This window comes from Geotrypetes seraphini, chromosome 4 (genome assembly GCF_902459505.1).
Source record: "Geotrypetes seraphini chromosome 4, aGeoSer1.1, whole genome shotgun sequence".
Classification (NCBI taxonomy): Eukaryota; Metazoa; Chordata; class Amphibia; order Gymnophiona; family Dermophiidae; genus Geotrypetes; species Geotrypetes seraphini.
The window spans coordinates 312,710,480-312,722,669 of NC_047087.1; the positions used below are offsets into that span (position 1 = coordinate 312,710,480).

Consider the following 12,190-nt stretch of genomic DNA (forward strand, 5'->3'; position numbering starts at 1 on the left):
AAGTTAAAATAAGCATAAATGAAAAGCTGAATTAGAAGCAACTGGTGAGAGCCTAAATCAAACCCTCTTGGAAGAACTCCACTAGCAAAAAGTTAATTGTAGACATCAGTGGTAAGTGAAAGACTTAAAAAAAAAACCCACACAGCTTCTGTTAGCATAAAAAACTGCAGCACAATATACACTGACAACATACTGAAATCTCAAACGGGGAAAACAAAGAAGGCTTCCGATTAAGGATCTTTAAGTGAGAAATGTTGGTTTATTCAATGCACTCATAAAAGGACGCACTGGACCAGCTGCTGGAGTGGTTGCTTTCTGCTTTAATTAAAAAGACCTGACCACATTATTCCGTATTAGAGAGTGACACAGAGACAAATTTGTCCCATCATCCCCGCAGGAACTCAATATCCCCGTCCCGTTCGTTTTGTCGATGTCCCTGTCCCCGCCCCATTCCCGTAAGCTCTGCCTTAACCGCACAAGCCTCAAACACTTATGATTTTAAAGTGTTTGAGGCTTGTGCAGATGAGGACAGAGCTTAGGCATTGGTGGAATGAGGCATTATGACATCACAATCTGAGCTCTAGAATGTTGCTACTTAGGATTTTAAAGTGTCTGAGGCTTGTGCAGATGAGGACGGAGCTTAGGCATTGGTGGAATGAGGCATTATGACATCACAGTCTGAGCTCTAGAATGTTGCTACTTAGGATTTTAAAGTGTTTGAGGCTTGTGCGGATGAGGACGGAGCTTAGGCATTGGTGGAATAAGGCATTATGACATCACAATCTGAGCTCTAGAATGTTGCTACTTAGGATTTGAAAGGGTTTGAGGCTTGTGCGGATGAGGACGGCGCTTGCAGGGATGGGGCAGAGACAGGAAAAGAACTCACGGGGACGGGAAAATGAGTTCCCGCGGGTGTGGGGAAAAATGTGTCCCCAAGTCACTTTCTACTCCGTATCTTTTGTAAATTTAGAATTTAAATAAATACGATATGCCACTTGACCCAAGTTCTGTTTATTGGGATTTTTAGAATATTGTTCAGTCCTTCAAAATGTGAATTCCAGTCCATATCTTTGTAGTTGTATTGTAAGTGGATTTTTGCTCTTCTAGTAATGGACACTAAAGTCCAGGATGTGCCCTTTCATGGGACAACTGGATCAGAAAGTAGCTCAGCACCTGCCTAATAAGGCTAAGGAATGAACACATTTTGAGCTTGGCAATCCATTGCGACTCTGCAGTAATGAATTGAATTAAAGGAGACAAAACAAAGCACATACGAACAAGGAGAGTCAATAGATGGCTCATTCACGTGGCTTCATTTTTGTCCAGCTTCGGAACTCTTTTTAAAAAGCTGACTTAATAAAAGTGTTTTAAAAAGCTGGATTAAAAATGTTTAACAAATTAATTTCGACAAACTTTACTTCTTAACTTAGGGGTCCGCTTGCCTTACAGCAAAATGCGGCCTTAGCGTGCCCTTACACGGATCATTCCCGAATGTGAAAGTCATTTTTAGGACTGGGCTACAATGGCCAATTTTTAGAATTTTTGAATACTGGCCACAAGCTAATGCTTCCATCACGTAAGAACATAAGAGCTGCAGTACTGGAACAGACTGAAGGTCCATTAAGCCCAGTATCCTGCTTCCAAGTGGCCAATCCAGGTCCCAAGTACCTGGCAGAAACCCAAAGAGTAGCAACATTCCAGACATGAGATTGTGATGTCATAATGCCTCAGTCCACCAATGCCTAAGAGCCAATCTCATCAGTGATGTCACAATGGCTTCATTATCCTATACTTGGCTCACATAAGAACTGCCATACTGGGACAGACTGAAGGTCCATCAAGCCCAGTATCCTATTTCCAACAGTGGCCAACCCAGGTCCCAAGTACCAGGCAGAAACCCAAAGAGCAGCAACATTCCAGACATGAGATTGTGATGTCATAATGCCTCAGTCCACCAATGCCTATGAGCCAGCCTCAGCAGTGATGTCACAATGGCTTGATTATCCTAGACATGGCTCTCATAAGAACATAAGAGCTGCCGTACTGGAACAGACTGAAGGTCCATCAAGCCCAGTATCCTGTTTCCAACAGTGGCCAATCCAGGTCACAAGTACTTAGATCCCAAGTAGTAAAACAGATTTTATGTTGCTTATCCTAGCAATAAGCAGTGGATTTTCCCACATCCATCTTAATAATGGCCTATGGACTTCTCTTTTAGGAAATTATCCAAACCTTTTTAAAACCCTGCTATGCTAACTCATTTCACCCCTACTACCATCTCTTTTGTAGGAGGTAGGGACTCGCGCACTAACGCTGGGTTCTACTACATGGCGCTAGAGGTTTTTAGCGTGGGCTGGCGAGGTAAATGGCAAAGAATTCTATGAGCGTCAGAGCATTTACCGTTTATTTTTTTAAAGTCCTAAATCTATGTCGCTGTGCCAGCTGATTAGCACAGTGCATGACACTCAGCCCCCAGATGCCTCCTGTGACAAAAAAACAAATTAAAATTTTTAGCACGTGGGTAGGGGACCCATGAGACAAAATTACCATGGGACGCTTCAGTATTACCCGCATTACGCCTTTTTTTTGACGTGGTAAGCACATAATAAATAGTGCTTTGCTTACCACAGGTTTGAAAAAGGGTCTCTTGGTGTGGTAAATGGTCAGAGCTAGGAATGAAGCTAAAATCTCTGGCCCGGGGGGTACATTTTCTAAGCCTTTAGTCAAGAAATGAATTTTCAGCTGGCTAACGTGACTTTACGTCATATTTTCATTTTCCTGTCGTGTAGATCTACTTTCGGCACTGATAGTTGATCTCCCTCTGTCTAAGCTCTAATCCCAGCTCTGTCAAGTGCTACTGGCCTCATTTACTAGCATGGGTTAATCTTTTCCAGAGAAAGGAAAATGGTAAAACCAGAGGACATAATTTGAGGTTGAGGGGTGGTAGATTCAGGGGCAATGTTAGGAAATTCTACTTTACGGACAGGGTGGTGGATGCCTGGAATGCGCTCCCGAGAGAGGTGGTGGAGAGTAAAACTGTGACTGAGTTCAAAGAAGCCTGGGATGAACACAGAAAATTTAGAATCAGAAAATAATATTAAATATTGAACTAGGCCAGTTACTGGGCAGACTTGCACGGTCTGTGTCTGTGTATGGCCATTTGGTGGGGGATGGGCAGGGGAGGGCTTCAATGGCTGGGAGGGTGTAGATGGGCTGGAGTAGGTTTTGACGGAGATTTCGGCAGTTGGAACCCAAGCACAGTACCGGGTAAAGCTTTGGATTCTTGCCCAGAAATAGCTAAGAAGAAAAATTAAAATAAAATAAAATAAAATAAAAAATTTAAATTGAATCAGGTTGGGCAGACTGGATGGACCATTCGGGTCTTTATTTGCCGTCATCTACTATGTTACTATGTAAGTGTATTGGGACTATTTTAATATGCATTTGTTTAAATCGGATTACTGCACAGCCGGTAAATGCAGCTCTAGGCCTGTCGTGCAGGTGAGTCACATGACCTCCCTCTCTCTGTCCCACCTCATGTGTTTGCTGTGCCAGCAATTAATCTGATTAAGCCGGTGCTGGAGTCCTAATGGATAAAGATAAGTCGTCATCCAGTTCTCTGTGCTTTTGGATGAGTGACCCTTGCATGAACTGAAAAGAGGACATTTTGGTCACTTTGCACTTGATGTTTTTGCTATATCAGTTGAGGCTTGAGAGTCATGTGACTGAAGGCTGGGACTTATTGATCGGGACCTGGAATAACTGCGTTATAGGAGGCCCTGTGATCTATTCGTAAGTTCTGATGCCTCTCTCGTCCCATTTCTAATATCCCATTCTTATCAAAAGTTACTGAACAGATCGTCTTCAATCAAATATCTGATTTCGTGGAAAGCACTAATGCTTTACATCCAAATCAGACTGGATTTAGAAAACATCATTCAACCCAACTCTCTTTAATAGGTCTTCTCACTAACATTAATTACCACCTAGACCACCATAATTCTATTTTACTAATATCTCTTGACTTATCTTCTGCTTTTGACACAATTGATCATCCTTTGCTAATTCATCAACTAGAAGAAATAGGGATTACTGGCCTCTCCACGCGGCATCCACTATTCAGGCAAACTGGGAAAATCCCTTCTCTTCAAAATCACAGGTCTTTGGAACGACCTCACCACCCCGCTGCGGAACCTGAGCTCCCTTCAGTTATTCCGCAAACAACTGAAAACCTGGCTTTTCAGCAAATTGTAGCTCTATCCTTCCCCCCTTTCTCTCCCCCCTTCTACACATAAGTTCATGTAATCCTTTTTCTTCTTCTCTACCCACTATTTTAAGTTCTTGTAAACTGTGTCGAGCTCCATTCTCATGGAGATGATGCGGTATATAAACTTAAGGTTTAGATTAGATTTATTTCATATTTCAAGGAACGCACTTCAAAAGTATCATTCAACGGCTTAATATCACACATTCACAAACTACAGTATACCACAAGGATCCATACTCTCCCCACTTCTTTTTAATATTTTCCTGGCTCCATTAATCACACTGGGACAATCAATCGGTTTTACCGTCTTCGCCTATGCAGACGATATTCAACTAGTACATCCCCTCAATTTAGACGATCCAAATGAAACTCTTTCCATCAACAAAAAACTTGACAAGATTCATGACTGGTTAAACTCAAACAAATTGTCACTTGATGCCACTAAAACTAAAACAATGGTCTTTCCTTTCAAGAAAGATAGTTCTCTTCCCTCTCCTGTTAAAATCAAATCCATTCCAATACATACAGTACGTAATATCAAGCTTCTAGGTATCATTTTGGATGAATCTCTCACTTTCCATGATCACATAAGTACAATTATAAGGAAATGTTTCTATCGTTCACGAATGATATGCTCGCTAACTAAATTTCTTGATACATCGGCCTTAAATTCTTTAATTCATTCATTAGTTATTTCTTGTCTGGATTACGGCAATGCCTTATATCACGGTATTACCAAAAAAGAGTTAAAACGACTACAAATAATCCAGAACACAGCCGTAAAAGTCATCTATAAGGCCAAAAAATTTGACCACGTAACTCCTCTTCTGATAAAAGCACATTGGCTTCCCATCCATCACCGTGTCATTTATAAAACTCTATTATTGATTTTTAAAACAAGAAAAACGACAGCCAGAATTCATTAATAAAGTTTTGATACCGTACACCATATCACGATTTCTTCGTTCCTCAAAGCAAAATTTATTAGTAATCCCAGCCTTGAGCCATATTAATACTAGAAGAAATACTATTTTTTCAGTAGTTGCACCGACCCTCTGGAACTCAGCACCAAATGCTCTTAGAGAGATAACTAATCTCGAGAAATTTAAATCTTTCCTTAAGACATTCCTTTTTAAAGATGCCTTCAAGTGTAAATATCCTTGTAAGGATTTTTATTAAAAAAACCCAAAAAACATATGAAACTTTTTATCTTCTACAAGTCTTCTATTGGACTTACTTGTTTTTAACCCCATCCTTTTCTTTATACCTTTATATCTTACTTTTCTTTCAGCATTGTAGTTCTCCCCTTCTTTTCCACTTGTACCCGTTTGTCCAGTTATGTATGTCATTGTTTTTATCTAATCGTGTATGTTTATTTTGTTAAAGTTATGTTAAATTTATATTATATGCTTCTACCCTATTTTAAAATGTATAACCATCTTGAAATTAATGATAAGGTGGTATATCAAAATTTTAATAAACTTGAAACTTGACCCACGAAGCATCCAGAGGTCCAAGAATTTCTAGACATTAAAATAAAGGATATGAGTTTTGAACCCACTGTCTCGGAAGAGTTTAGAGGAATTCATATCTTGCCAGGTCCTCTGCTCCAGATGTTTCTGAAGCAGTTTAACCCATAAAGCACCTTTTCTGGATTAGCTATATTACAGGAGCCGATAGTCTTTCCGGTTGTAAAATGCGCATCGAGATTCAGCTGCCCGCGCTCAGCATGTTGCCGACAGCCAAAACCAGCTCTGAAATTGAACGTTGGGCCATGTCTGGGTTCCTGCACCAAATTTCCAGGTTTGGGAATCCAGCTACCGTTAGGCCGATTAAGGGCTCCTTTTATCAAGGTGCGGTAGGCGGCTTACGCGCGGAATACCGTGCGTTCAACCGCCTGCCGCGCTAGTCGCTAACGCCTCCATTGAGGAGGCGTTAGTTTTTTTGGCTTGCCGCGGGGGTTAGCGGGTGATGAAATGTCCGACGCGCTAACCCCCGTAGCGCCCCTTGATAAAAGGAGCCTTAAGGGTGATAGTCAGCTCATAACCGGCTACGGTGGACCACTGACCTTTATATGTCTTATGTATGCAGCTAACCCGGTCAGTTAAGTGCTGACTTCGACCCCCCAGAATGCCCCCCTCCCCCAAATAGCCAATTTTGAGAGAGTGCCGCTGAAAATGTCCGGCTAGCCCCTCACAGTTGACTTGGCCACCCAGGAGCCGTTTCTGGCTAGTTAAATTGCTTTGTATCACAAAATGGAGGAACTGTAGTAAAAAAATAAATCTATAAATCTCAAAGAAACTCTAATTAATCACGTGCTGGGTACTATGCCAATTGCTTCCCTCACCCCAAATGCCAGTGAATCAACTGAAAGGGGAATAAAGGCCTCAGAAGCCACGGAGCACACCTTTGCATCGGAGCTTTGAGAGAGAGCTGGGCGTTCTCATTGGCTCCCCCCCACGCTTCTATCATCGGCCCCAATGAAATGATCATTTCAATCGTGAAGCGTTGGCCGTTGTCGGCTGAGGCCAGCAGGGATTGATTCCCGCTATAAGTTTAGTCCGCACAAAGAAAGAGAAGTCAGCCGTACTCAGCGGAGCCTCAAACTTTCAAAGATAAGCTATGCCTGCTTTTCACTTCTTTATAGATTAGGGCGCTGGTCTTTGACCAGAGGGCCGCCGCGAGAGCGGTCTGACCCGGCATCGGTCTGACCCGGCAGCGCCAATTCTTATGTTCTTAATCTTCTGACATATTTGCCAGTGTTTTAGAACTTTGAAACATTTGCTATCTAAAGGGGGGTTTTGGCCGAAGATAGAAGCGTGGGGGGAGAGCCAACGAGAACGCCCAGCTCTCTCTCATAGCTCCCGGTGCAAAGGTGTGCCCCGTGGCTTCTAAGGCTTTCCCCCCCCCCCTTTAAAAAAAAAATTCTCTCAGTTGATTCACTGGCATTTGGGGTGAGGGAAGCAATTGATATCGTACTGAAGTTTCCTGGTTAAATTGCTTTGAATATCGATCCCCACTGCATAAACAGTCGATATGGTGGGTTTGGTACTTTTTTTTTTTTTTCAAACCCCAGCTTTGCACCTTTCGCCTGCCGTGCAAACACTAAGCAGTGCAACACTTTAAAATATTCACAGCTGAATGGCAACGGATCAACATTTGGTGAAGGAAACACCTCGAGCATCTCGGCAGTTCTATGCCGGGAGACTGGGCATGGCATGACTACTTGTCCAAACCATAGAAGTAATCTGGCTGCAACTGAAATGGTACTGGCCGCTTTGGTCATACGCACCAATGTAAACCAATCCAGAGAGACTTCTTAATGTGTTTCAACTGATCCACATTGAGAAAAAAAAAAAAAAAAAAAGTCTTACCATGATGAAATCCCCCACACTGAAAGTGGAAACTCCAGGCTAACCAGAGCCATAAGGATGTAATAAAGGTACTCTGTATGATTTTGGCTTTATACTATACTGTTTTTTGGGGCTTGGGACAATGAACACCTAGCCACAGCTCTGTAATCTCACTGCAGACCTGGAAAGAGGAAGTGAACGCAAAGAAGCCTGGACCTCAAACGGAGCGGACAGGACTAATTACCATGCTGTTTGTAGATGGGCGGCTTCCTGTAAATATTGGTGCCTTGATCTGTGAATTGAAAAAGAAAAGACAGGTCAGTCTAGGGACCAAACTCAAGCTATCAGTGCCTCTAAAGGCAGCCCGACACAAACGGTTAATGGATACACAGAGACACACACACGCACAACATGAAGAACAAATGAAGCCAGAGGGAGGTCGGAGAAGAGTGGGAAGACAGAACAGAATGGCAAAAACAAGGTGGTGAATCCTTTAGCAAACACTGTGGAAGGTGGTACTGGGTAGAAAGAGAGAATGGTCGCTGTGGCTTAATACCGACACACCGGTGGAACGAGAGACGGGTCATCACTGCGGAGAGAGAGAGTGGAAACAGATGAGAGTCATTTGGGAGGCATGGCAAAGCCCAAATGACCTCTGGAAGTGAAAGAGAGCTTGAGAGGCAGGATCAAGTTCCTTTTCGGCCAAAATGAAGAGGGAGGAAAGCAGAGCAATGGGATGAATGAATGTGCACTCGTTGCTAAAGACCCGAGACCACTGCCTGGCCTCACCGAAGCAGAAACAAGGGCGAGGTCAACAGAAAAGGACCCTGGAGCTCATCCGCTCTGTCCATTGGCAGCCAATTGCTGATTACCTCACCTTCTCTTGTTCTGCCACTAAGTTCACATTGCGTCTGTCCCGTACACGCTCATATTCTGCTACAGTTCTGCTTCTTCCCGTCCTACCTCCACTGGACATCTGACTATCTGTTCCAGCTGTCCAACCCCCCTCCCCCACCTTTCCTCAAGCTTCCATTAAAAATTCTATGGAAAATGCTTCCTTCTGGAACTCTGCTAGATATCTGAAAACTGTACCATGTATTCCTTTCCCCTTTGTTTTGTTGCTACAGAGGACATCTTCAGCTTCTGAAGTCTCTCTGTCTATGGAAGCTACATTAATAGTGACCCTGTGCCACCATGATGACCCTTCTTTGAACTGCCTCCACCAGATTAACGTCCTTATATAGATGTGGTGTCCACAGCCAGACAAAATATATCTTGCCACCTTCCCTCCCCGCCTCCCACCCACCCCCAACGATTACTCTTGCACATTTTCTAACCATCTGCAGACACATTGCCCATTCTTGCTAGTTAAACTGCCCCGGAGTCATCACTTGGCCATTAAAGAGATGCAAACCAACAAATGTGCGGCCTGGACAGACACCCGCTGAAAACTGAGACCTTTCAAGTTACCCCGCAAGGGCTGCAATGAACCAGGGAGTTAAAGTTTCTCACTGTGAGTTAAAACAGTGCATTACAAGCAAAACTGATACAGAAGGATCTTTGTTTTAGTAGACAATTAGTAAGGAGAATACCACCATACCACAGTCTTTGTGACTTTTGGAAACACAGTTACTTAATGGCATGCCCTCAAGGTGTCCATTTTATTATTAAGGTTGTCCTACTTGGTTTTCCATTGTACTCTATTGTTTGGTTAACCAGTAAGAACCACAAGTGTCATGCATCCCGCCAGTAGCCTCCTTGATACCTTCATGGCACTGTTCCCTCTAAGTTAAGAGGAAGTCCTCCAACTGTATTGCTGCCAGTAGGGGGGGGCGGAATAGGACTGCTTCAGGATTGTGTTTTCAATTGCTAAGGATAGACAAGTTCCCTGGAGTCCTGCATAGTGAAACAGCACCACCTGCTGGCAGGACTGTAGGTGGAGGACAATTGCTAGCAGGGCCGCAATCCAGTTGGGTTTTCAGGATTTCCCCAATGAATATGCATGAGATCTACGTGCATGCACTGCTTTCAATGCATATTCATTGGGGAAATCCTGAAAGCCTGACTGGATTGCGGCCCTCAAGGAGGGACTTTGAGATCCCTGGCTTAGAAGGAACAAGGGCTGTGTGTACATGCCAGTGTCTCTCAAACTGTGCGCCACGAGAGATTCCAGAATTTTACTTAATTTTAAAAAATTCCCTTCACAAGATGACACGTACGTCTCATACGCAAGAGTCTGTCAATGTTATGAGCGTCTGTGTGCGTAATAATACAACCGACCAGACAAGCATCATTCTTTGACGTGATTGGTCCTTGAAAACTAACGGCAAGCAATTTGATTTTTACTTTTTACGCAGTCGTTATCCTAACTACAGCGACAAAGCAACCAAGGCTTTGTTACCGCTTGGATCTTCTTATCTTTGCGAATTTGGATTTTCAGCTCTGACAGAAACTAGATTGAAGTAAGAGAACGACTGCAGATGGTGGATGATGAAATGCGTGTTTGCTTATCGACTGTCGAGCCGCGTTTTGAGTTAATTTGCACTCAAAAACAAGCTCATCCATCGCATTAGCAATTCTATTCTATCCGCTTTAGTTTTGCCGTTATTGCAATTACCCATACATAGCTTAAAGAACTGTAAATAAATAACTCTCAATTTTAATTTTTCACGGTTTTTGCAATTTTATAAATTTCAATTACAATGTGCCGCAAAAAAACGTTTGCTCCATTTAATGTGCCAGAGCTAAAAAAAAAGTTTGAGAGACACTGGTAAGTGCAAACTGATATGCAGATCCCAAAGAACTTGAGGTGCATGAGAAAGGGGTGCAGGACAGGAAGGTCTGAGTAAAATCTAAGACAAATTTGAAAGGGGCAAAATGTATCCATTTGTATATTAAAATTTAGCTGCATATCCAATTTGCACATTCTACAGTTTTCAAACGGCATCAAGAAATTTCCAAACTGCAACGCTCAGGGCAAATAGATTTTGCCCAATACATAGCAAAGATAAGAAAGTTTGGGCAGCATCTAACAGATTTTAACTTTTGTGTCAAAAATTCACACCTTCCCCATTTCATTTTGCTATTTTATTTTCCGAAATGATGTAACCCTTGCTGTTTTCTGTTCATATCCTATGTTGCTTCCCTCGTTATCTTAATCGTCCGTTAGTTCCCCATGTTTTAGATTTTTTTTTTTTTAGACTATCCCCCTCTTTTACTAAACTGCGGTAGCGGTTATTAGCGCCGGGAGCCACGCTGAACGCTCCGCGCTACTTCCTATGAGCGTCGGGAGCAGCGTGGCGCATTCAGCGCGGCTCCCGGCCCTAATAACCGCTATCGCGGTTTAGTAAAAGAGGGGGTTATGTTTTTTTTTATGTAAACCACTTAGGATTGTTTTACACGGTATATCAAATCGAAATAAACTTGGAACTTGTTATAAGGAACAGCCAAACCAGCCCTCGTATCATCTTAGAAAACTCAGCCTTCCACTACGCAAAGTCATCGCTAGCAAATGCCTTAATCTCCCCCCCTCCCCCCCATTGCATTCTGTTACTGGAAGGTTGGTGTTTAATCGAGGCAATACTGATTTCTCTCAGGGGGTCTAAATTGTGAGAGAGTTTTCACGTTTGCTTTAATCGGGGCCATGTATGAGAATTCGAGCTTTTTCCCACTTTGGGATAGTTTTCTTCAGAGCTCATGACCTCACACTGAGGATTCACATTTTATATTTATTTAGAGATACTGTGTTATCATCTCACCAGAGTAGTCTCCCCCTTTCTTTTCTGTATCTTTTGAAGCATCGCGGGTTTTTGACCTTTGTGTTTTTTTGTTAAGTCGTCTTAAATTCAACAAGGCCAAAACCGAGCTTCATATTTCCTCTTCTCCCAAATCCCCCTTTTTGGATCAAAATACATAAGAAAATTATCTTCTTGTTCCCCTCAGTTCGCAACCTCAGATCCTTTTCCTCCTTTATTTCTCTACACACATGCTCGACTTTTAGATTTAGATTTTATTGAATATTTATAAATCTGCCTTTATCCAAGGCGGATAACAACTAGACACACATAATTAAAAACACAGGAAACAGTCACATAGTGACAAACAATCCCACAATCTAAAAATACAAATACACCCATCAAACAACCAGCTAAATCAACCATAGGCCACCTGCAAATAGAGATTTCCGCAGTTCATTTTTAAATGTTCAAACATCAGTCAGTTCTCTACTCAACCGGGCCAGCAACGGTCATTGCCTGCCTTCTGTAGCTCCTTCCTCTCCAAAATCCACTCCTGCTTGTCTAAGCATAGTACCAGGAATGCTAATCACTTCCTTATCACCTCCCACTTAGACTACTGCAACGTGTTTCTCACCAGTCTATCGTCGAGCGATCTCTTTCCATGGAGGTCTGCTCATCTTCCTCCGACATTACCAAAATCGAGTAACCTCTCTTCCTAAATCACTTTTACAGCTTCCCAGCTGATTCCACCTAAAAATCAAACTGCTTGCTCTTGCCTAAAATACATTTGTCTTTCCAAACTCTGCTCAGCGGGAAAATTGCTGTTATCCATA

At 42.6% G+C, this 12,190-nt stretch overlaps 1 protein-coding gene across 20 annotated transcripts in view; it reads right to left on the bottom strand.

The window, feature by feature from the left end:
• The window catches only part of ABLIM1 (actin binding LIM protein 1), a 445,444-nt gene that overhangs the window by 39,865 nt on the left and 393,389 nt on the right, over window positions 1-12,190 (bottom strand). For all 20 annotated transcript variants that reach the window (XM_033940562.1, XM_033940555.1, XM_033940566.1 and 17 more), the window contains one exon: window positions 7,865-7,912. In XM_033940562.1, the coding sequence (XP_033796453.1) occupies window positions 7,865-7,912 (48 nt within the window). The remainder of the gene's footprint in view (window positions 1-7,864; window positions 7,913-12,190) is intronic.